We start from the raw sequence: 25,224 nt of genomic DNA, 5'->3' as shown, positions 1-25,224 counted from the left end.
AAAGTAGAAAGTATTAATCCTACAAAATAAAACATTACATATGTATAGGGGTAGTGCAACAAATGAATAAATATTAATTTTAACTTTTTGTGGATATTACACATGTTTTGTTTGTGTAATTATGCCTGTATTTTGTTTTTTCAAACAAAATGGGAAAATATATATCTGTCATCATTCCAGACTGGACAGTGCCAGTCATGTATTGTGGTTTTCAGAGAATTAGAAGAGGCTTTTATTAATCCACGGAAGTCATGATTTTGATCTTTTTGTGCTGTTGTTTCTGTAGTGATGTTAATAAAATAAAAGAAGGCCTTGGAGACAAAATCTGTATCTTTCTTCAGTTCTTCTGTACCTTCATATCAGGGATTATCATTGGATTTGTTTATGGATGGAAGCTTACATTGGTTATTTTGTCGGTCAGCCCTCTCATTGGAGTATCAGCAGCTGTGTGGTCAAAGGTAACAAAGTTTTATTCTTTTAAAGTTACAGTTTTCAAGAAATTGCCCTAAAATTTGTATTGCATGCAATGCCAGAATTGATAAATACACAAAAAAAAAAACAAAAAATAAAACTATGTTTTTGGCTATTTTTTGTAATATGCTGTTAAAATACAAATAAAAGTTTTCCAAAACAAATGGAAACAATGAGAAAAGCTTCAAACCATAATCTACCCTGTACAAAACCAAAAAACAACTTGAAATATATATAATGTACAAATAATTTCAGCTCCACACGCTCTCACCTGCCTCATGCATTGTCTTCTTGCACATTCATGCCTCCAGTTCTGCCGTTCACCGCTCATTTGGAATCTCTTCCCCAACTGTTTAAGCCAGTCCAAACCAGAATCCCCAGTGAGGCTCACTGGCGGCTTTTATCATTGGTAAAACACCTTAGAAATGTTTCAGTTAAGGGGTCTCTGGACACTCTCCCTCTTTCCATACTCAGAGCAAGAATATATTTTGCCATGCTTTTAGCTACAAAGACAAAGCTTAGCAGCTGAGATGAAAACATTATGTACTAATTGTGCAAATCTCACTTGTGAGGAACTTCATTTCTTTTGTTTGCAAAATGAGAATCTTTTTCTCTACTTATTCAATTTCATTTAAATTGTTTCATTCATTACTAACAAAAAGATTCAGACATGGCTAAATTATTTCCTGCATAAAATACGATCTCACAACAGTCCACTTACTTGAGAATCATAATTACACAACCATTTTAAGATTTATTCAGCTGGTCACGTCTACATCTTACATTAGCTGTGAGAAATAAAATTGTTAAAACAAATATGTTTCCAAGTTCTCTATATCTTTATATGTACATTCCAGTATATATTAATAATGCTTTCTTTATAAAATTGTAGGTTTGCTCATTTGTATCACAAAAATTCTACAGATACATAAAGTGAATTTTTCTGACATCTAAAACAGAGATCATATGACACTAAACTTCTCATTCTGTTACTGTGCTGCCTGTATGCATATTATGAAATTATGAAAGGCATCAGAAAAAATACAAATTTGTAATGGCTTGGTTAGCCATAAAAAGGAATTTCTATGCAAAATATTCCTTTATGCATCCATTGTGCATCAGTTACAAATAATTACCTTGAAATAAAAAGAAATTGATGATTTATCAAAAATTATATTAGCTATCCAAACAAGCCTGATTAATTAAATTATCTCATCATCTGTCAAAATTCTTATGTTCTTATTTTAAATATGGAACCAGAGCAGGAGACACTTTAAAGGATGAGATGTTACTATAAACTTCATTCATACAACACAATCCTATTTCCTCAATCTTTTAAAAAGTACATCATATAAAACATATGGAATGTATTTGGCATAGGAACCTTTATTATTCCATGACATTTTTCTTATTTTAATCAGATTTAATATGTCAAAAGCTTTTTCCATTAATGGCATTTTGTGGTTGACTCACAAGTTCTTGTTTTACAGATTCTGGCCACTTTGACTTCAAAAGAACTAACATCCTATGCAAAGGCAGGTGCAATCGCTGAAGAAGCTCTGGTTGCAATACGAACTGTTGTTGCTTTTAATGGACAACAAAAAGCTTCAGAAAAGTATGTTTATTAAAATACTGATGTGAGTAGCACATATGAATTAAGTATACAAAGTTATATTTTAAATGAAAAGGACAGCCTGGTTATGAAACACCAAGTTGAAAAACCCATATGAAGCCACGGGAGAAGTAATGTGTATGAAAGCACATAGCCAATATGAATTTTTTTTCAGCTGTAGAATTTATAGATGTTTTGTTTTTCAGGTTAAGTTATTGCAGTTTTTAAATTCTCTTGCTAAACTTTAAAATCGCCTGAAAACCCCTTTTCCAGCATTGTGTTTAGCAGGCCACAACCATAGCATTTCTGCAGAAGTCCACACCTTGCTGTTGGAAATTCTAGAAACCTTAGTTTTCGGCTCTCTAGTCATGCAGTACTTTCTTAAAACCAAAGCCATTTATGAATTTGCCTGTTGTACTCTGACTGGGTGTAGTATGACTATTGTCACTGAGAATTATAATGCTTCTGTTCTCTAATGACTCTTTAGCTTTCCTCCACTAATACATTAAAGTCTGGTCCCTGATGGTTTTTTATCCTGCCATATTTTACTGAACGTCCCTCTCCTCTTTGTTTAAGCACCTCTCACGAAAAGACACAAGTTTTCAAAATGTGTCTCATTCATAAACAATTGGACAGGGTGCACATGCACATACCCCCAGTGGTCCAAGTGAGGAGCTGCCAATCAATCTAACGCACATCTTTGCAATGGGAAAGAAAAAACAAAATGTTTAGAGAAAAATCTACACAGATACAGTGAGAACACGAAAACCTGATGGACCCAGGAGCCTGGATCTGTGAGACAGAAAGGCTAACCAGTTCACCACCAACACCCCCATTCATATACTTTGAGTTTTCTTGATTATGATATTGGAGACAAAGTTGAAAACAGTGTCACTGAAAAGTATGTAAATTAACAAATTAATAATTTATTCATATAGTGAATGTAAAAGGCATATATAATTTTTCCAATTTTCTTGTAGATATGATGCAAATTTAGTAGAAGCAAAACAGCTTGGAGTGAAAAAATCCATCACAACAAATGTATCACTTGGATTGTCACAGTTCTTTATTTTTTGTGCTTATGCTCTGGCATTCTGGTATGGGACAAAGCTTGCCATTGAAGAACCTGAAAATTATTCTATTGGGAAAGTATTTATTGTAAGTTGGATACTTCACCATGAAGATACATCTTTCAGGAGAGAACTGATGAAATGTATAGCAGTGAATGTGTTTCTTAATTATTAGGAGTTTAATCTGTCGTGCTGTCATTTTACTAAAACTATATTAATTTGTCACTTCTGCTTGCATTTGAAATATTTAACTTAAAATGCTTATCATTTTTTCTTATTGTTTTATTTGCCTCGCTACAAGGTGTTCTTTTCTGTGCTCTCTGGGACATTTTCACTGGGTCAGGCTGCACCCAATTTAGAAAGCATTGCAAGTGCTCGTGGAGCTGCATATGAAGTCTACAAAACAATCGATGAGGTAAAACCGCTGCTAAATTATTTTTAAGAAACTGTTGCACGTTTACTGCAGTGGGCTGGCACCCTACCCTGCGGTTGGTTTCCTGCCTTGTGCCCTATGTTGGCTGGGATTGGCTCCAACAGACCCCTGTGACCACTGTAGCTGGGATATAGTGGGTTGGATAATGGATGGATGCATGTTGCACGTTTATGATCCAACTTTTCTTTTGTATATTTTTATCCTCAGCCTTAAATCATTCTTTAAAATGCTGAAACAGTGAAAAAACTGAAGTATATGAACCATTAATGGTTCTAGCTATAAAAAAAGTATACGATTAAGAAATTAAGGTTATTTAATGTATACTTTTTAATAAATCTATAATATTCTTTAGTTAAACATTTAATAAAACATGTTTTTAAACTTTTTATTATGTGAGAATTTACCTAGAATCAGAGAACACAGTAATTAGCAGATTAACAGTGTGTTCCAGGTACTCTGCAAACTGTAAAAGTATATGAGTACCTGCTTTGTATTTATATTGTATATGCATTAAGGATTAGACTTTAATGGCTGAGGTTTAATAAAGCAGACTGTAATTATTTTCATAACTACAGTGTAGCTAGACACTGTATACTTTAATTGATATTTTCCTATCTGGTAAAAACAGCTTCTTACATTGTAATGCATTTAAATGGTTGCTAACACAACAAGCTAAATGGTGTACTTACTGTATATCTCAATTAGTGTTAATTATGTGTATTACTTCTGTTATAGTATGTTATTAATGCAATCATAAAAGATAAAATGTAAAAGTAACTTTGCATGAAAGACTTTTATGATCTATTTTACATTTCACTCTTTAAAGGTAAGGAAGGATGACTTACTAATGCTAATGACACCAAGTGACACTACAGCAGACCAGATATACAAAGACATCTGAACAAACTAAAGGCCCTATCACAATTTTTCTAGACATTTTCAGTTACAGACTTCATTTCTATAATCTTAGAGATTCGGAAACAGTCACAACACAATCTTTTGATTGCCAATCATGTAGTCAGATATCTCTAGCAACTCAGTCCAACCAGTCTGTTACTCATCCCAACAAAATCAAAACGGTTTTGGTTTTATCTTAAGTTTCTAGGGACAGGCTTGTTGTATCGAACACCTGACATAAAATAAGTGCTCACCCATAAGTAAAATGAATACAATGCAGCTACAAGAAAATAATGAACTTGAGAGATTTGGACCTCAGAAACAAAAGAGAGACTTTTCTGTCTGATGTCTTGTGTTTTACATATCACAACAGAATGGAAAAAAAAAAAATGCCTCAGATTGCAACTGAACTCATTCATAAGGCACCTGTTCTGTCGGCAGCACATATTGGCTGTCAGAAAAAAAACTGATAATTTGGAATTGTGAAACTGTGATGGAAAGTCACCACCGAGGCATTTAATTTATCATCCCCTGTGATTTATAGTTGTGTAATTGCAATTGCAAGTTGTGTAATCAGCAATTGTAATCATTATATTTAACATCCCGCTCCAACTGGAAGTCATGTAATATGATGCTGGTTTAAGTAGCAGTAAATCACATTTCAACAATAATTAATAAAAATCAGTACAAACTCTATTAGATCTTTAGTAGGCTGAATGGCCTATACTTGTCAAAAATGTTCTAATGGAGGAAGTAGACAAGATTGGAGAGCTTTGTTAGGTCGAATGGCTTGTTCTTGTAAAAGTTCTAATATTCTAAAAAAAATCAAAACAATAGTATACCATACTTTAATACAATGAAAAAATTTCAATGTTTGTGTATATTCAGAGACTGAGATTTTTCAGTTCAGATTTTGACAGGTTACACTCTTAAAAATAACAGCTTTAATACTAGAATTACCAGAGCCCACAAGAAAACTTGTAAATCCGGCCCACCTTAAATCCGTTCAGCACCTCTCCCTCAGCATCTTTTGTCCTGTAAATGTTTCGATTAAGACAAGCAGCCTGCTATTCGATCCCCCCACCATCACAGAACGTTCACAAAGTTCTCCCAGCTCATGCCTTGTTTGATTATCTGGGAGTGAAGTGCTGCAGTTTTAGTGTGGAAATAATAGATAGTTATTTGGAACACATGCATTTCGTGTGTGTTCCATTTCTACAGTAAACTGTGTAAACACATTGTTAAAACAGAAACTTTTTCATATTTTAGTAATAAATGTTACAAAATGTAGGCATAAACAATAGAATGTGTGAAGCCTGACCTCCAAAGATCAAATAAACACTTTCACAAATGGTTCAAGGATGATACAACAACTTCTGTGGCATAGCGGTAAGATTTGCTGACTTGTAATCAAGATTCCCCAGTTCAATCCCCACTGCCTCCTATATTTGCCGTTTTCAGTAGTGAGCTACTCTTATTGGAAATATTATACAGTACACACATACATTTGTCTTGCGCCTGTAACAGACCAGGTAAATTTATAGTACTGTACTTGTAAAAGTTACCTTTTTTTTTCACTACTACAGCCCTAGGGATCTGACGCTGTTAGTTTTTATTTGAAACTGGGTATAAATGTAGATGTGAGTGGTGTTTTCAGGCAATGGAACTGGATATTCTCTGATCTGGAGGGATAAAAGCTGACACACAAATGCTGGTAAATCTTCCTTCTTCGTATCTCACCGACACTTTATTTTTTTTTTTATTCAGTTTTATTGAGTGTTCCTGCTCACACAGAATTAGTATGCACCTTACGGTTTATGATGTCAAAAAAAAAACCATACGTACGTATTTATGATATTTGGAATTATTCATTTTATGACCTTTTATGAGGTCAGTTCAGCATTATATGCAATCATCAAATTCAAATGTTAACAGTTCACACACACGCAAAGACCATCTTTCCTACATTTGACATGTGTACCTGTTACAATGCGCACACTTCTCTCTATGCTGTGGTTTCTATTACACACCTGAAAGAAAGAGACAATATATGTGACTTTTTGAAGAAATAATTTTATGACCTGAATAGTACCAATCAAAAAACATCATTGCACTAATGCTATACTATTTGAAAATGAACAGCCTCAGATCAGGTGTAAATTTATGCTGGCGCTTTAACTTTTACAAGTACAGTACTATAAATGTACATGGTCCGTTACAGCCGCAAACCAAATGTATGTGTTTGTACTGTATAATATTACCAATAAGAGCAGCTCACTACTGAAAACAGGAAATATAGGAGGCAGTGGGGAACAAATCGGGAACTCTTTATTACAAGTCACCAAATCTTACCGCTACTCCACGGAATCTGTTGTATCGTCCTTGAACCATTTGTGAAAGTGTTTATTTGATCTTTGGACTTCAGGCTTCACGCATTATATAGTTTATGCCTACATTTTGTAACATTTATTACTAAAGTATGAAAATGTTTCTGTTTTAACAATGTGTTTACACAGATTACTGTAGAAACGGAACACACAAGAAATGTGTTCAAATAACAATCTATTATTTCCACTCTAAACTCCAGCACTTCACTGGAGATAATCAAATAAGGCATGAGCTAGAAGAACTTTGTGAATGTTCTGCGGTGGAGGGGGATGGAATAGCAGTCTGCTTGCTGCTTGTCTTAATCGGCACATTTACAGGACAAATGACGCTGCGGGAGAGGTGCGAATGGATGTAAGGTGGGCAGGATTTATGATTTTTCTCGTAGGCTCTGGTAATTCTAGTGTTGATGGTACTATATTTTTCTCCACAGATTTGTGTGGCTCCTTCATAGAGCATTTGCTTTACAAAGAACAATTTCAATCTGGGAAAGGTTCTTTGCAAATGAAGTTTGTTGCTTTTGTTTTTCAAAAGTTTTGAATATTTAAATAAATCCCAAAATCTTTAATGTATGGTAGACTACCTAGTCTAACAGATTACAAAAACCTGGACTTGGCCTTTGTTACTTTAGGTACACTAGCAGGACACTAACAGATTAATACAATCTGAATTTAGCACTTGTTACTGTAGGTATGCAGTGAGTCATTTTAAAATCGTGACTTATTGGTATTTCACAAATCTTTTAACTTCTATACATGGTTATTTACTGTACTGTTGCTATTGATCCTAAGAAGAGTACAGTATATCATTATGTAGGCTGAACCAACTTAACTATTTACATAATAAATTGTGGCCTTTGCTAATTTAAAATAGAAGGTCCCCTATTAGTATATTTGGAGACCTTCCAGATATACTCATGGAATATTATTTGATTCCATGAATATAGTAATATGATTCTTGCTTAGGATTTTTTTTTCAGTTGTGGTGTTTTTCATGGTACTTGTTTACTTGAATAACTCATGCAGTAGATGTCTTATTTACAGTTTTTTGTAACAAATTCATGCTTTAATGCCTTTAATGTAAAGATAACACAAAATTCATTAATAGTGTGAGTCTGTTTTTGATAGAAGTGGGGCTTGTATTTGCTAACAAATATCCTGGGCAGTAGGTATTCTTCTCAAGGAAAGTGATGAGAACTGAAATGCTATCCATAGCTGGTTACTGCCTGTGTCTGGGTGACACTAGGATTTGTTCTCAATCCCCTAGTCCAACAAGCGGGTGGATATATTTTTGAATGGCAGTAATTAATTATTCATTGATTAGAGCCATTAAATGCATTTCCTGTTATTTTTTAATTCTGTTTTGAAAATGTAAAAGTTGTTATCATTTCTAAATATTTTTTATAGCTGGAATTATTTGGAGGGTCACAATGTGTTACCTGTTGATTAGCATTTCCGAGTAACAATTTCATTGTACTCTGTATAAGTAATAATACTACTAATGCATAAGTAATACTAAAACATTTTCTATGACCTTAAAAAGCATTTGTTATAATCTGTATGAATTTAAAAAAAACAGTTATTATAATCTGTTTATGGTACTTTCAGCCACGGCCAATAGACAGCAGTTCTAAAGAAGGACACAAACCAGATCGGATAAAAGGTGACATTGAATTCAAGAATATTCATTTTAGCTATCCAACAAGGCCTGATGTAAAGGTAGGATATAATTAATGTATGTAAACAGTAAATACAGAAAATGTAAAAGAAAAACAGTCTGAAAGTAACCTGCACCAACCACCACAAACAGGAAAAAATATTTTTAGTGCATGACTGCCATTGTTAAATAAGCTATCATCCTCTTTAATAAAACCCTTGTGTGCGTCCAGTGTCCATGTGTGTGTGTCTTCTGGTGAAGTGCGTATGCGCAGGGCTACACGGCACATGTTCAGTCTCTTCCTGTGCATTCCCTGTGTGTGCAGAGAGAGAAACGCACACACACACACACACACACACGCGCGCGCAGGCAGGCAGGCCCACACAAAAGACAGAACAGACACGCACACACGCACGCACGCCTGCCCGCCCGACAGAGAGACACACTCACACACACACAGGCAGGCCCGCATGGGGGACAGACACTCACGCACACACACGCAGGCCCGCTACAGAAACAGACACGCACGCACATACAAAAATACGCACGCGTGCATTGTTGCAATGTTACTTTTCTTGGTTGTTTATTAGATTACGGATTTTTCATGTTCATTTTTTTTCCTGTGCTTAAAACTCATTAAAAAAGGTGTTTTTAGCGAGCGGGTCGTAATGCTATAGCTTGAACTCTTGCAGTGTTAGTTTTCTCTGTTGTTCAAAGTTTTCTCAGTGTTATTCAATGTTTTTACATTTAGTTTACTATTACGCTGTGCATTCAATGGTGTAATTAACTATATTTGTGCTTAAAATCTTAAAAAATATATATTTACATACAGTTCATATGATCTGGAACGGATTAATTGTATTTACATACAATCCTATGGGGGAAATTACTTCAGTTCCACTGTATTACTTTCCGACAAAATTACAGGCAATATACAAACCAGTATTACTGAGAGAGAAAATTAAAGGCACACAATACAGTGACGCATATTACAGCCACATACAAGGTCCCTTGCCATTTAATACAGACTGTTCCTACTAATGTTTATGCACTACTGTTCTAGCACCCGTTATTGTAACGGGCTTAATGTCTAGTAAAAAATAATCTCTTTAGCCTAAGATGTTGAATAACTACAAAAATGAGACCTCATTGTTGAAGCATGATTTTCTCTGTTGGTGCCTACCTACGATAATTCAGTTTTTGGTTTAGCATTGGTCTCTCCCTTCACTCTCTTTCTTTCTTTCTTTCCTTCCCTTTCTTTCTCTCTCTCCACTGTGCCTTTATCTTTAATTAGTTACCCAAAAAGGATATGTGCTCCTGCTTCATTAGTGTGTTCATGTCACAAAAATCCAATACTTTCCAGTCTGAGATGTACTGCAGCTGTGAACATATTCCTATAAATTGTAGCTGTGTTTACATCTGATTTAAATGATTAGAAGTATATCTTCACAGTACAAGCCTACATAATCACATGATTACTATCTCCTTAAATCTGCATTTACATTGCCTCTTATTCACCTACACACACAACGACATGGATTTACAATCAGGATGACAAAATTGTTATAAATGCTCTGCTATTAAAGAACACACTCTAATGGAGGTTCTACATGAGTACTAACTCTTAGTCTATATAAGCACAAACAGCATTTATTGATAGTGGTTCACACTACAGACAATGCTTTTTATTTCTAGCTTCTTTATTTACCTTTATACTGTACATTCCTGTTACAGCTCCAACTGCAAATAGTGCTTACACTTTATCTGTTGTCTTGTATACTTGTGACTCTGTTACACAGGAAACAGTCACAAAAGACTTAAGAAAAGAAGTTAATGAAGGTGCTATTAAGCCAGAGAAACAATGTTTTGACTATTGTCTATTGAGCTGCATGACAAAGTGGAATTAAACCCATCAATATTTAGCAAAATTGCAGTGTTGCCTTTGTTATTTTAAATTTTAGCCCTTACATCCTTCTCTCCTTGTGATTTCTGTCACCTTTGTTCATTGAACATTCCAGTCCTAATATCTTTCTTCTTTTGTGCTTCTTGTTGTTTCTGCTCATTGGACATTCCAGGACATGGGCGCCGGCAGGGGGGTGCAAGTAGGTGCACGTGCACCCCCCTAGCTTTTGAAAAAAAAGGAAATGGAGAAAAAAAATAAATCTTTCAATAATAAGAAAAAACGCGAAAAAATAGTTTTTATTTTAAATTTTTAAATTACAATTAGACGCGTTTACATTTTACAACTATACATAAACAATCATTCACTTTGTTTCTAAAAGAGCATCTCAAGCCTTCTTTTTTATTGTCCAAACTTGTCTACAACTTTGTCGATAAATTTTGGACAATTATTTATTCTTTTTTTGTGTACACTAAGCATACATAATCCACTTAATCTATCGTCACTCATTGTAGATCGGTTCCAAGTTTTGACGCGCCGTAATGTGCTAAAAGATCTTTCAATACTGCAGGTTGTTGCAGGAAGTGTCATGCCAATCTTGAGTGCCTCGGAAACAGCCGGATAAAACTTCGTAGCCTCTTATAGTGTACAGTTAGATCTCTTTTACGCTGTGTATAGTTCCGATTTATGGGAGAACAGTACGCTTTAGAGAAAAATATTTATCATAAAAGTTGTAGAACTTATCAATGTCTACAATTTTTATTTGAAATATTTTTCTAAAGTGTACTGTTCTCCCAGAAATCGGAACTATTAACCGGCGTAAAAAGAGGTCTAGCTGTATGTAAGTGCTTACAAAATTACATTAAAAACTTAAGGAAAAAAGCACTACCTATGCCACTGAATACATCAATAACATTTTTAACTATATTCCAGTGATCATATGATAACAAAAAAGTCGATGATTTTTTGTCAGAAAATTAAAAATTAGGTCATGCCTTAAGTGGTTAATCTGTCTATGCAAAAACTGACTGCTCTGTACTGTTCAGAGATAGTGACTGTATTGGCAGGTATTTAATGGGCACATACATATACAAAAAAAGTTTTTGTTGCGGGGGGGAGCGTAGAAAGAAAAAAATCTCTTTATGCACCCCCCTGAATTAAATCCTGGCGGCGGTAATGTTCCAGGACACAAATGCTGACCAATTTGGCATTTTATACATACATAAATTCATATCATGTGATTCCCTCTGGCGCCTCCACCGTCCAACTGCCAGTTCCTGCCAGTCTGGTACTCGCGTTGTGAAGAGGGGGCTGAACGCACCCCAGGGAGATGCAGTCGCTCCTCTGAAACGGTGATACAATGGGAAACAAATACAGTTTTTACCTCTTCTTTGCTCAATCAGCTGCTGGCTTGCTTTTGCTGCCGTGCTGCATGATCTGCATCTCATGTGCCGCTTCGAACATTTAAAAGCCTGTACAACAGCTGTCCTACTCGTTATCTTTTATTTCCGGCCCCAGGAGTAGTTAAATCTCATGGCACTCTTGGTTAAGTCTAATTTTGTGTGGCGTGAGTTCTTCATGTTTTTTAGGTTATAATTGAAAAACAGAATAAGAATCTGAAAATCTAACAAAATCACATTAAAGTTAAATTCTGAAAAGAATGATAACAAACATATACTGTATATGTAGGTTTAAAAATAAGCCAGATTTAAAGCATGACAAAAAATGTGATATAAAATCATTGCACAAAAAAATTATACTTTTAGGCTTAGGATTTCATATATAGAGAGTAGATATACATATTGTACTATACCACTATACATACATACACACATATATATATGTGTGTGTGTGTGAATTGTGACAGATAGGGGGCGCTGTTGTCAACTTGAACCCTCAGATCAGATGCCAGACACCAGATAAAGGTCCAATAATTTGATTTTAATATTTTCAAATGTGCACAAAGCACCCTCCACTCCACAATAATCATAAACAATACTCAATAAACAATAATCCTCCACACCTCCTAGCAGCTCATTCACCCTTCGTCCCTACTCGGCTCAATCTGCTGGGGTTTCCCATCGTCCTTTTAAAGTCCTTGATTCAGAAGTGCTTCTGATCCCTCAGTCCATGTGATTCTTAACACTTCCGGGTCAGGTGAAAACTCCTTTTCTTCATCCCGGAAGTACGTCATTTCTTCTGTCCCTGTAACTGGGTCATACTTCTGGGTTATAGTGCAAATAAAAATCCTTATGCCTCCCTGCCGCGTGCTCTGGAGGCCCCAGTGGTATCCAGCCGGGCTGTGAAAGAAAACTCAAATGTCCATGATGCCCTGTTGGAATTTGGGGCACCTCCATTTTGCCGTGGAGGTATTGGCCGGGATGAACAGCCGACCATATCCCACAGTATATATACATTGATTGAAATAAATAATGATAATCAAATCCTTGATGACAGCAACACTCATAACACTCACAAAAAAATTACTGTATATTGACAATCAGGTATGTTATTTTTAAAATGTTCCCTTTTCTTTTTCATAACTTCTTTAACACACTACTTCTCCGCTGCGAGCGGTGTGTATATATATATATATATATATATATATATATACACACACAGTGGTACCTTGGTATACGTCCTTAATCCGTTCCAGATCCTTGGACTTATACCAAACAGGACTTATACCAAACAAATTTTTCCCATAAGAAATAATGGGAAAATTATTAATTCGTTCCCATGAAAAAAAAATCCTATTGTTATTGGCATATTATACATTGATGGGGTTGTATAAAATAATTTAAACACTGCTTAATACTAAAATACATAAATACAAAAGCAATTAGATGAAATAAATGAAAATGACTTGTCCGATAACAATGAGTTTAATTTTACTGCACAACAAAGGAGAGCGTTACAGCTCTTCCAAAGGAGCCTCTTCAGGTGATTGTGAAGCACTGCCGTTGTTCTTCTTCTGGCAGTCTTCAATCCAAATCCCTAAAGCAGATTCCATCCAGACTACTGCCTTATTACATCCACCTACAACTCGTTTTGCACCCTGGTTAAAATGACACTGCGGCCGTAGATCTTATATTCCTTTCCTACTTTTTAAATAAAAAGAATCGTAGCCTTCAACAAATCCAAAACGTTTACCTTTTCGGAAATCATTAACATCTTCCGTTTGCACTTGGGCACGGCCCCTGAAGCAGTAGCAGATCATTTTGGAGCCATAATGAAGGGCTTGACTATGCACAAAGATAAACACAAAAGAGCACAAAAGTTAACTCTTTAGACAGCGAAACATGTTGATGCTGAATGAGCGAGACGAGACTTCCTGGTTAACACTGCATTCAGCACGCAGGAACTTAACTGCGTGCTGTGATTGGTTAGCTTCTCAGTCATCTGCCAATAGCGTCCCTTGTATGAAATCAACTGGGCAAACCAACTGAGGAAGCATGTACAGGAATTAAAAAGACACATTGTCCACAGAATCCACGAAGCAGCGAAAAATCCGCGTTATATATTTAGTTATGCTTTTATATAAAATCCACGATAGAGTGAAGCTGCGAAGGTCGAAGCGCGATATAGCGAGGGATTACTATATATATGTATGTATATATATATTGAAATAGTTTTACTGTGAAATGGTTTTGTGCACACTGAAAAGCAAGCAAAATTACTGTAGATGCATTACAGAAAGCGGACTTTGTTGCTCTTACTGGGGATCATTGGACTTCCGTGACTGTTAGTAATTCTAATTACATCTAATTACAAAATGTTCAATGATCACACTGTTTTACTTTATGTATATGTATATGTACATATATATGTGTGTGTATATATATATATATACATATGTATATATATATGTGTGTGTGTGTGTATATATATGTATATATTTGTATATGTGTATATATATGTATGTATGTATATATGTGTATATATATATATATATATATATATATATATATATATATATATATGTGTGTATATATATGTTTATATGTGTGTGTGTATATATATATATATATATATATATATATATATATATATATATGTATATATGTTGTAAAGGACCGAGAGAGACAGTAGCAAGGGTTGGGGTTTTTCCGGCCCCGTATATTGTACAGATAAACAAAAACAGGTCAAAATCATAAACTAAACAGTTCATAATGCGCGACGCCGACTCCTGGCGCGTCGGCCATTTTATTGGGAGGAGCCGGAAGTGGAGGAATGTCGGGAAGGACCGCAAGGGAGGATGGGAAGGATGACGTCAGGGCAAGATGGCGGAGGAAGGGCGGAAGTATCGCACTGCGGTCATCCATGCCTATGGTGCAGGGCGGTCTTTTTCCTATGAGGAAGCAGAGGGAGAAAGTTAATACCCCACCATTCCTGGCGGCGAGTGGTTTCCCAGGTGCTGTCGAATCAATCCATGCCTCCTACTCGTGCGTGACAATATATATATATATATATATATATATATATATATATATATATATATATATATATATATATATATATATATATTGTGACAGTAGGGGCAGTAGTGCACCCTTGAACCCTCAGGTACAACTCCAGACACCAGGTAAAAGTCCAGAACCTTTTATTTTGTTCTTCCGCACCAAGCACCCTCCACACTACTCATACAATAAACCAACACAATAAAGTCTCCTCCTCGCCCAGACACTTAGCCACCCTTCCTCCCAGCTCAGCTCAGTGTCTGGACTGAGGCACCGCCCTTTATAGCCCCTGACCGGAGGTATTCCTGTCCCGACAGTCCATAGTTCCTTACTCCTTCCGGGTCAGGGCAATCAGTCCTTTTCTTTAACCCGGGAGCACGTTGTTAGTTCCTGTCACGTGACCATGACGTACTCCCGGGTCATAGGGCATGAAAGAGCCCATAAGCCCCCCCACAGCGACTCCTGATGGCCCCCAAGGTATCCAGCAGGGTTGTGTAAAAATACTACAAGGTCCATAATGCCCTGCTGGACCTCGGGCATGATCCTGCTGTCGGGAGAGCTCCTCCTGGCGGCCTGGAGGTGCGGACCGGCATGGAAAGCCGGCAATCCCCACAATATATATATATATATATATATATATATATATATATATATATATATATATATATATATATATATATATATATATATATATATACTGTGCTCCCCGGCCAGACGCCCAGGAGGACCAGAGGAGGGCTTGTGCCTCCTCCAGACCGCGAGGGGGCGTCCGTCCTGGTTATGTTGGGGGCCTCGGGTACAGGGCTTGGAAGCCCAGCCCTGTAGGGACCCGTGACCACCACCAGGCGGCGCCCCGATGCCGGAATATCCCGTGTGGTCCCCGGCCGTGATGCCCAGGAGGACCAGAGGAGGACTTGTGCCTCCTCCAGACCGCAAGGGGGCGTCCGTCCTTGTTATGCTGGGGGCCACGGGTAGAGGGCTTGGAAGCCCAACCCTGTAGGGGCCCGTGGCCTCCGCCAGGCGGCGCCCAGGTGCCTGAGGAACCCTGGAGCCCAGCACTTCCGCCACACTGGGGTGTGGCTAGGACTGATTGCCGGGAAGCAGCTGGAGCCCATCTGGGTTCCCATAAAAGGGGCCGCCTCCCTCCAGTCAAGGCGGAAGTCGGGTGGAAGAATGACGGAGCTGGAGAGAGGACTTGAGGCGGCCAGAAAGGCATTGTTTGACTGTAAGGCCTAGACTTTGGGGGATCGGTGCTGGAGGCACTGGGGTTGTGAGTGCACGGTAGACTTTGTAAATAATAGTGTAAAAAAAAGGGTGTGTGGTGAAATTATGATGTCCGTCTGTCTGTGACCGGGCCAGCGTTCACTATATATATATATATATATATATATATATATATATATATATATATATATAATGTTGACTTTATTCTCGACATTTCCACTTTATTCTCGCCATTTATGTCGAGATTAAAGTCGACATTTCCACTTTATTCTAATAGTTTATTTTGTCAGTAGAATGTCGCAAACTAAACTAAATCTTAAACTGAATGTTTAATTTACTAGATTTTCTCAAACCCCGTCATTAATTAATGTAGCACATTAAATGCTTTATATTAAGTGTTCCCCGACCCAGTTGTTAATCTCTATGCGCTTCTTCAACTGACTTCCTCTTGCACTGAGAGGCACAGACATCGATCGCTGCACATTGACTTCATGATATTCCTGCTCTATGAACATTCAGAATACTAAGATAAATACTTGATATCTTCTTCACGATGAAATGCATTAAAGCATGTATTAAACATGGCGGTGGGGAGCACGGTGGCTTGGCTATTGAGCTGCTCCCTTGCATTAAGGGGTCCCCAGTTGTAAGTTCAGTGTAGTGAACTTTATGGCAGGTGTGACGAGGCTCCAAAAAACAGGACATATGTCGCACAGGTTTAACTTAAATATTGTGTAAATGTTGGGTTCGTGATGTGGTGATCGGAGACACGAACGCAGAATTCAATGGATGTTCTTCTGAGCGGGCTTTCTTTATAGCATGCGCGTTGTCTCTATCTGACGTACTAAACCTCCAGTTCCTATCCTTGCTTTTTCTTTCTGCACATAACCAATCACCACACGATAAACGTCTTTGTGAAATTAAAACAAGTTATAAACCTAGACCTCGGAGTTTTCAGAACTTGTATTAAAGAACTTGTATTTTAGAAAATGTATTAAAGCATGTGGGGGCACGGTGGCGTGGTGGTTGCACTGCTGCTTCGCAGCAAGGGGATCCCGGGTGTTCCCTGCCTTGAGTTCACATGTTTTTCTGGTGGGTCTACTCGGCGTGCTTCAGTTTCCTTTCAAAGACATGTAGGATGTGGGGTTTTGTTATGTATTATTGACCCTGCTACTTTATGTGTTGCTCATATTCACCCTGCGATGTGTTGGCGCCTCATTCAGGATTTACTCCTGCCTCGCACAAGATGTTTGCTGGGATGGGCGCAACCCTGAATGGATGGCATAATTAAACATGTATAATGAAGATTTTTTTTAAATCTCTAAAAACTCTATCCCAGCAAGTTATATTTGTACCTTTTGTGAAAGTGTTTGATATTTGGACTTCAGGCTTCATACATTATATAGTTTATGCTTACATTTTGTCATTTACTACTACAATATGAAAACATTTCTGTTTTAAAATTGTGTTTACACGGATTACTGTAGAAACGGAACACATGTGAAATGCGTGTATTCCGAATAATGATCTATTATTTCCTCTCTAAAACTCCACTTCACTCCCAGATAATCAATCAAGGCATGAGCTGGGAGAAGTTTCTGCACGTTCTAAGTCGTTGGGGGGATGGAATAGCCGGCTACTTGCAGCTTTTCTTTTATCAGCACATTTAGAGTAACAAAAGACACTGGCGGAGAGGTGAGAACGGTTTTAAGAAGCGATTGACTAGTTTTGGAAGAATAAATTTTATTTCTAAAGTCGTGTGTGCTTGTTTTAATTGTTGGGGGATTGTTTGGGTATTTTAAAAAAACATTTACTTGAACCAACTACTTACAGTAAATGGGCAAAAAATGCCTTTGTTTTAAAAAGTCAAAGAGTTGGGCTAACAATAATAATTATTATTATTAATATTATTACTGGTCATAGAAACAAATGAAAACAACAGTTAAACACTATTTGTTGCCAAGTGTTTATGGGGATTTAATCTGTCTCTGCTGCCGCATCCCCCAACAATTAAAACACGCACACATGACTTTAGGAATAAAATTTATTCTTCCAAATGTTAGCAGAAACTAATGCCACAGCAGTTCTGGCATATAAAGTAATAATAGTAGACCGAATATATATATATAATTCTGGAGGAATGAAACACACGTGGAAGCGTTCAGTCTCAGGCATACAAAAAACTCTGAAAAACTTTATTAACCATCTTAGCTCACTACTGCCACCCTTTGGTCACCACCAAAACGTCATTTATATATATTTATACAAAGTCTACAAATGAGAGCATATTTACATTCATGTCAACACATTGCTCTCATATCGTTACCATCATCAGAAAAGAAAAATTATCTTCTATTTACATCAAGTACAATCTTCTGTGTACCTTTAATCTCCAAACATAAATGAGGCAAATTTAATCAACTTAAATGTTGTCACAGGCTTTGTCATTACATCTGCCACCATTTGTTCTGTTGGGCAATTGATCAAACATATTTCTCCATCATTCAATGAAGACCTAACAAAATGATATTTTATGTCCACATGTTTGCATCTCTGTCTGCTCACAGGATTCTTTGTCAGTGCAATCGCACCCTGGTTGTCCTCATATATTATAGGTGGTTCATTCTGGTGCTCATCAATGCCTTCTAATAGCTGCATTAGGTACAGGCATTCCTGTGTGGTTGCAGCTAAAGCCATATATTCTGCTTCACAAGTAGACAGTGCAACAGTTGGTTGCTTTTTGGTTCTCCTCGAAATCAAAGGACCATTCTCATTAAGACTCACGCAAAAACCAGTTATACTGTGCCTGTCGACTACATCAGCCGCCCAGTCCGCATCACTGTATGCATATAGTCTCAGTTTATCATTGTCACATCTCCTGTAACACAGTTCTTTCTCAGATGTGCCTTTTAAATATCTCATTACATGTTTAACTGTACACCACTGTTCCTCTGTTGGCTTAGTAAAGTACTGTGACAGTTTACTAACAATAAAACTGAGATCAGGTCTTGTACATGTAGTGAGGTAGATAAGGCTGCCTACAGCCTCTCTGTATTTCCTGACATCCTGCATCATTTCTGCATCACCAGTGTAGCTCAACTTTTGTTCACAGGGTGTCATTCTTGGCTTACAGTGTTGCATATCAAATCTTTCCAAGATTTTTTCCACATACCTCTTTTGTGACATTTTCACACATCCATTGTCTTGCTCAAAATCAATACCAAGAAAATGTTTCAGCTTACCCATGTCTTTCATTTTAAATTTTTCAGTGAGCATTTCCTTTACTACATTCAGTGCGTTTTCATCACTGGCAGCAATAATCAAGTCATCCACCCACACAATCATGATCACTTTCTCAATTCCTGTTTCCTTTGTATAAACACAATGATCAGCCGGGTTCTGCACAAACCCGTTATCAGTTAGACACTCATGCAACATTTTGTTCCAATTTCTGCCCGATTGCTTTAGTCCATACAATGACTTTTTCAATTTATACACCAGTTTCTTATTTGTGCCACATTTGACCTCATAACCCTCTGGCTGTTCAATGTAGATCTCACAATCTATTGGTGCATGTAAATAAGCAGTTTTTACATCCATCTGATGTAAGATTAGGTTTTCCTGTACTGCTTTCTGCATTAGCACTCTGATGCTGGTTATATTGACAGTAGGAGAGAACGTCTCCTCGTAGTCAATTCCCATTTTCTGACTATATCCCTTGGCCACAAATCGTGCTTTGAATTTGTCAGACCCATCAACGTCTTTCTTAACTGTATACACCCATCTACCCCCCACTGCTTTCTTACCCTCAGGTAAGCTGGTTAGTGTAAATGCGTCATTATCTTTCAGGGATTGCATTTCTTCATCCATTGCATTACACCACTCCTTTGAGTTTGGTGAATGAACAGCTTCCCTGAATGAGAGGGGTACATTACACATCACTCTGTAGCAGAAATCAATGTTAGACAGAACTTGGTCACCACTCTCTTCTCCCAATACATAATCATTTAAATAAGCAGGTCTCTTTCTTACTCGGGAGGGGTATTGCTTGGACTCACTAACAGTATCATCTACCTGTGTTTGGTCTGTTGCCTCAGGACTATCTACTGGAACCTGATCCTGGACGTGCCCAGAACTCACACCAGTGTTTTGCCTGGTCTTGCTAACTCTGTTCGACATTTCCAAATCATCAATGTCAGTCTGAGTTTCCCGCTCTATGATAGTCTTAGTCACGAATTTTACTAACCTGTGCTTCTGCACCTTCCCATTTTCAGGATAGTAAACCATGTAAGCCGGACTATTTTTGTCGTACCCAACAAAAATTCCCCTCTCACATTTTGAATCAAGCTTTCTCTTGTCCTGTTTATAGGCATAACACACTGACCCAAACTTTTGCATCCTAGAGAGGTCAGGGCGCCTTCCCGTCAGCATAAAGTAAGGTGTTTGTTCTGTACGCCTTTTGAAACATCTGTTTCTTATTACAGCTGCCGTCTGTACTGCATATGTCCACAAATCTTTTGGTAATTCACTCTCTATCAGCATACACCTTGCCATGTCAAACAATGTTCGCCAATTTCTCTCAGCAGTACCATTCTGATGGGGCGAGTATGGAGCTGAGGTCTCATGTCTAATCCTATTTTTGCTGAGTAGTGCCTGGTAATTCTTCCCTGTGAATTCTGTGCCGTTGTCTGATCTAAGGCATTTAATGTGCCCATATGGGGCAGTATCAGCAAGAAATTTTTCTGTTGCAGATGTTGTGTCACTCTTATTTCTTAAAAAGTACACAAAAATCGTACTGGAAAAATCGTCAGTGAACGACAATGCAAATCTGTACCCATCTTTAGACTCTGGGTCTATTGGTCCAGCAAGATCAGTGTGCACCAACTCAAGAGCTGTTTTGGCTCTTACATCTGGCTCCCTGTTACGTGTCTGGACAAATTTTCCCTGGATACACACCTCACAGTGCAGTACTGATTTGTCTGGTTTACCTTTGATTGTCATACCATTAACAACTCCCTGTAATTTCTGAATATCATCATAATTACAATGCCCCAAAATATCATGCCATGTCTGCATGTCATGACAGCCCTTACATTGATCATCACATTTATCATTTACTGTTTGTAAATAGTATAGTCTGTTATGCTCATGAATATGGAATTTTGTACCGTCTCTGTGTTGGAGGATGTCTTTTCCTTGCTTAAAGATAATAGTTGCTCCGTTGGAAGTAGCTGCTTTCACAGAAAAGATATCCTGCGGGTAGGAGGGGATGTACAACGCCTGTCTCAACGTCGTGGCGTGGCGCTGTCCTCTGCTGTCCATCAAACAGATCTCTGCATCACCTCTGCGCTCCGCGACTCCAAGGCACCTCGTGCCATCGGCCAGCTCTACACAGTGCGTCTCGACTTGAAAACTATCGTCGAACGTCTTAAACTTTGTTATATCCGTGACGATATGTGAGGTTGCCCCGGTATCGACCATCAGACCAGTCATATTCATGTCGTGTCTTGGTTGGACCCCCGCGCTTCTGTCGCTCATTTGGAATGCATATTCCTTGCCGCTCATTTCATCTGAAACTTGTCTCGCGTTGTCGCGTCGCTGTTTCCGTCTGCAGTTTGCGTCTCGGTGTGTGGAATTTTTACACCAGCTGCACCATTGTTTGCGTTGACATGCTTTTGCCTTGTGTCCTTTTAGACCACATCTGAAACACACTATATCCGTACTCTCGGTTCCCCGGTCACTCGTACTCACCGAAGCAGGTTTCGCACTTGGTTGTATTCGCGCTTTCATCACGTTGTCGTCGGACGTTGTGGCACGCATCTTTTCAGTGTCTTCATAACTCCGTAATTTAGTTTTAAATTCCGCAAAAGGAATGGTCACTTCACTTTGCGTAATATGGATCGCGAATGGTTTGAATGATTCTGGCAGTCCCTTTAAAACCATTGCTACTAATAGTCCATCGCTCAATGTTTCGCCTGCATTTCTTAATGCCGTGATGGCCGTCTCCGCACGTATGACATACTCAGTCACACTTTCGCTACTTAACTTTCGGAGTGAGGTCAGTTCTGTGTATAGGCTAATTACACGTGGCTTTCCTTTACCTGCATAATAGTCTCTCAGAATCTTTAACGCTTTTGTCCATCGTCCGCTGCTTCTCGCATCACCAGCGATAAACTCTTATCATCGAGGAACTGGATTAATTCTGCATATGCCTCCGCATTTTCTTCGCATCGCCTTCGTCTTCTTTTAAAATTGTATCTTTCAGACCTTGCAACCGAAGATGGCCCAAACACTTTGTCTCCCATAGTTCTTTTCATCTCCATCAAAAATTAGCCGAGACCATCGACTACTTGACTCGCGACCCGTTACTCATGGTTCTAGTATATCACACAAACTCTCACCGTATGTTTCTTTCGGCGAGTAAAACAAATACTCTGGGCCCATAACCTGTTACCCACAGCAGTTCTGGCATGTAAAGTAATAATACTAGACCGAATATATATATATAATTCTGGAGGAATGAAACACACGTGGAAGCGTTCAGTCTCAGGCATACAAAAAACTCTGAAAAACTTTATTAACAAACTTAGCTCACTACTGCCACCCTTTGGTCACCACCAAAACGTCATTTACATATATTTATACAAAGTCTACAAATGAGGGCATATTTACATTCATGTCCACACCAAAACTAGTCAATCGCTTCTTAAAACCGTTCTCACCTCTCCGCCAGTGTCTTTTGTTAATCTAAATGTGCTGATAAAAGAAAAGCTGCAAGTAGCCGGCTATTCCATCCCCCCAACGACTTAGAACGTGCACAAACTTCTCCCAGCTCATGCCTTGATTGATTATCTGGGAGTGAAGTGGAGTTTTAGAGAGGAAATAATAGATCATTATTTGGAATACACGCATTTCACGTGTGTTCCGTTTCTACAGTAATCCGTGTAAACACATTTTTAAAACAGAAACGTTTTTTCATATTGTAGTAGTAAATGACAAAATGTAAGCATAAACTATATAATGTATGAAGCCTGAAGTCCAAATATCAAACACTTTCACAAAAGGTACAAATATAACTTGCTGGGATAGAGTTTTCAGAGATTTAAAAAAAATCTTCATTATACATGTTTAATTATGCCATCCATTCAGGGTTGCGCCCATCCCAGCAAACATCTTGTGCGAGGCAGGAGTAAATCCTGAATGAGGCGCCAACACATCAGAGGGTGAATATGAGCAACACATAAAGTAGCAAGGTCAATAATACATAACAAAACCCCACATCCTACATGTCTTTGAAAGGAAACTGAAGCAAGCCGAGTAGACCCACCAGAAAAACATGCGAACTCAAGGCAGGGAACACCCAGGATCCCCTTGCTGCGAAGCAGCAGTGCAACCACCACGCCATCATGCCCCCACATGCTTTAATACATTTTAAGTTCTGAAAACTCTGAGGTCTAGGTTTATAAGTTGTTTTAATTTCACAAAGACGTTTATCGTGTGGTGATTGGTTATGTGCAGAAAGAAAAAGCAAGGATAGGAACTGGAGGTTTAGTATGTCAGATAGAGACAACGCGCATGCTATAAAGAAAGCCCGCTCAGAAGAACATGCATTGAATTCTGCGTTCGTGTCTCCGATCACCACATCACGAACCCAATATTTACACAATATTTAAGTTAAACCTGTGCGACATATGTCCAGTTTTTTGGAGCCTCGTCACACCTGCCATAAAGTTCACTACACTGAACATACAACTGGGGACCCCTTAATGCAAGGGAGCAGCTCTATAGCCACGCCACCGTGCTCCCCGCCAGCCATGTTTAATACATGATTTAATGCATTTCATCGTAAAGAAGATATCAAGTATTTATCTTAGTATTCTGAATGTTCATAGAGCAGGAATATCATGAAGTCAATGTGCAGCGATCGATGTCTGTGCCTCTCAGTGCGAGAGGAAGTTAGTTGAAGAAGCGCATAGAGATTAACAACTAGGTCGGGGAACACTTAATATAAAGCATTTAATGTGCTACATTAATTAATGACGGGGTTTGAGAAAATCTAGTAAATTAAACATTCATTTTAAGATTTAGTTTAGTTTGCGACATTCTACTGACAAAATAAACTATTAGAATAAAGTGGAAATGTCGACTTTAATCTCGACATAAATGGCAAGAATAAAGTGGAAATGTCGAGAATAAAGTCAACATGTCGACTTTAATCTCGACATTTAGATTTTTTTTTTCTTCACTGTGTCCGTATTTTTTTTCACCGTGGTCCTAATACGCTTCCGTAATGTACACTGGCTCTTACAGACTGACTGAAATCAAATGTATGTTTTTATTCTAAAATAGTTAAGTACATGCAATATTATTTGAAAACGAATATATGCAATCAGACAGACATACAGGCAGAGAAGGCACTAGTTATATAAATAAACAGGGAAGGCACTGTATAATAGATATATAAAAAACAGCTAAGAGGATAGATATATAGATAGGTAGGAAGGAAAGGCACTATATGATAGGCAGACAGGGAAGCTCCTATATAATAATGCAATATTATTTTAAAACGAATATGTAAATGCATGATAATTGTAAAGGTTAGCTTTTTTTTTTAAATTCAGTTCCATTCTCTCAGTCGCGTTCACGATCCCCAAAATCTGACAATGCTGTTTTCACATAAAAACGCGCTATAACTCAAATGTGATTTATTTGGAGACGCGCTATAGCTCGAATGTGATTTATTTGGAGACGCGCTATACTCAAATGTTATTTATATAGGGAAGAAAGTACAATGTCAGGTGCTCAATCAGTGTAATAGGAACCAGAGCACAGAGAGATGTGTACACTGCAACAAGTACACATGTCGTGAATGTAGGAAGGGTGTGTGGGAATTGTTAATATTTGAATGTGATGATTTTATATAGCAAGGATCGGAAATCAGCAGTTCTTAGCATTGCACCTACGCAAGCTGTCGTATCAACCGCCTACTGTAACTTGCTTTATTTTTTCTTCACTTATAGTCTAGAATAAAAATATTTTACTAACTAGTTTTATTAATTCATTATTTAATAATAAATAGCATAATCATCATGGGTTGTGTATTGAGTGATTTAACA

General features: G+C 37.8%; 2 protein-coding genes across 2 annotated transcripts in view; both read left to right on the top strand.

The window, feature by feature from the left end:
• Positions 1 to 25,224, top strand: part of LOC120516128 (ATP-dependent translocase ABCB1-like) — a 506,684-nt gene that overhangs the window by 268,977 nt on the left and 212,483 nt on the right. The window lies entirely within an intron of this gene.
• Positions 1 to 25,224, top strand: part of LOC120516096 (ATP-dependent translocase ABCB1-like) — a 166,092-nt gene that overhangs the window by 78,743 nt on the left and 62,125 nt on the right. The window contains exons 28-32 of the mRNA XM_039737555.1: positions 287 to 458; positions 1,962 to 2,086; positions 3,064 to 3,241; positions 3,455 to 3,568; positions 8,476 to 8,586. Coding sequence (XP_039593489.1) covers positions 287 to 458; positions 1,962 to 2,086; positions 3,064 to 3,241; positions 3,455 to 3,568; positions 8,476 to 8,586 — 700 coding nt within the window. The remainder of the gene's footprint in view (positions 1 to 286; positions 459 to 1,961; positions 2,087 to 3,063; positions 3,242 to 3,454; positions 3,569 to 8,475; positions 8,587 to 25,224) is intronic.

This window comes from Polypterus senegalus, chromosome 15 (assembly GCF_016835505.1).
Source record: "Polypterus senegalus isolate Bchr_013 chromosome 15, ASM1683550v1, whole genome shotgun sequence".
Classification (NCBI taxonomy): domain Eukaryota; kingdom Metazoa; phylum Chordata; class Cladistia; order Polypteriformes; family Polypteridae; genus Polypterus; species Polypterus senegalus.
Note: the sequence above shows the minus strand (reverse complement) of the source record. Positions and strands in the feature narration are given on the sequence as shown.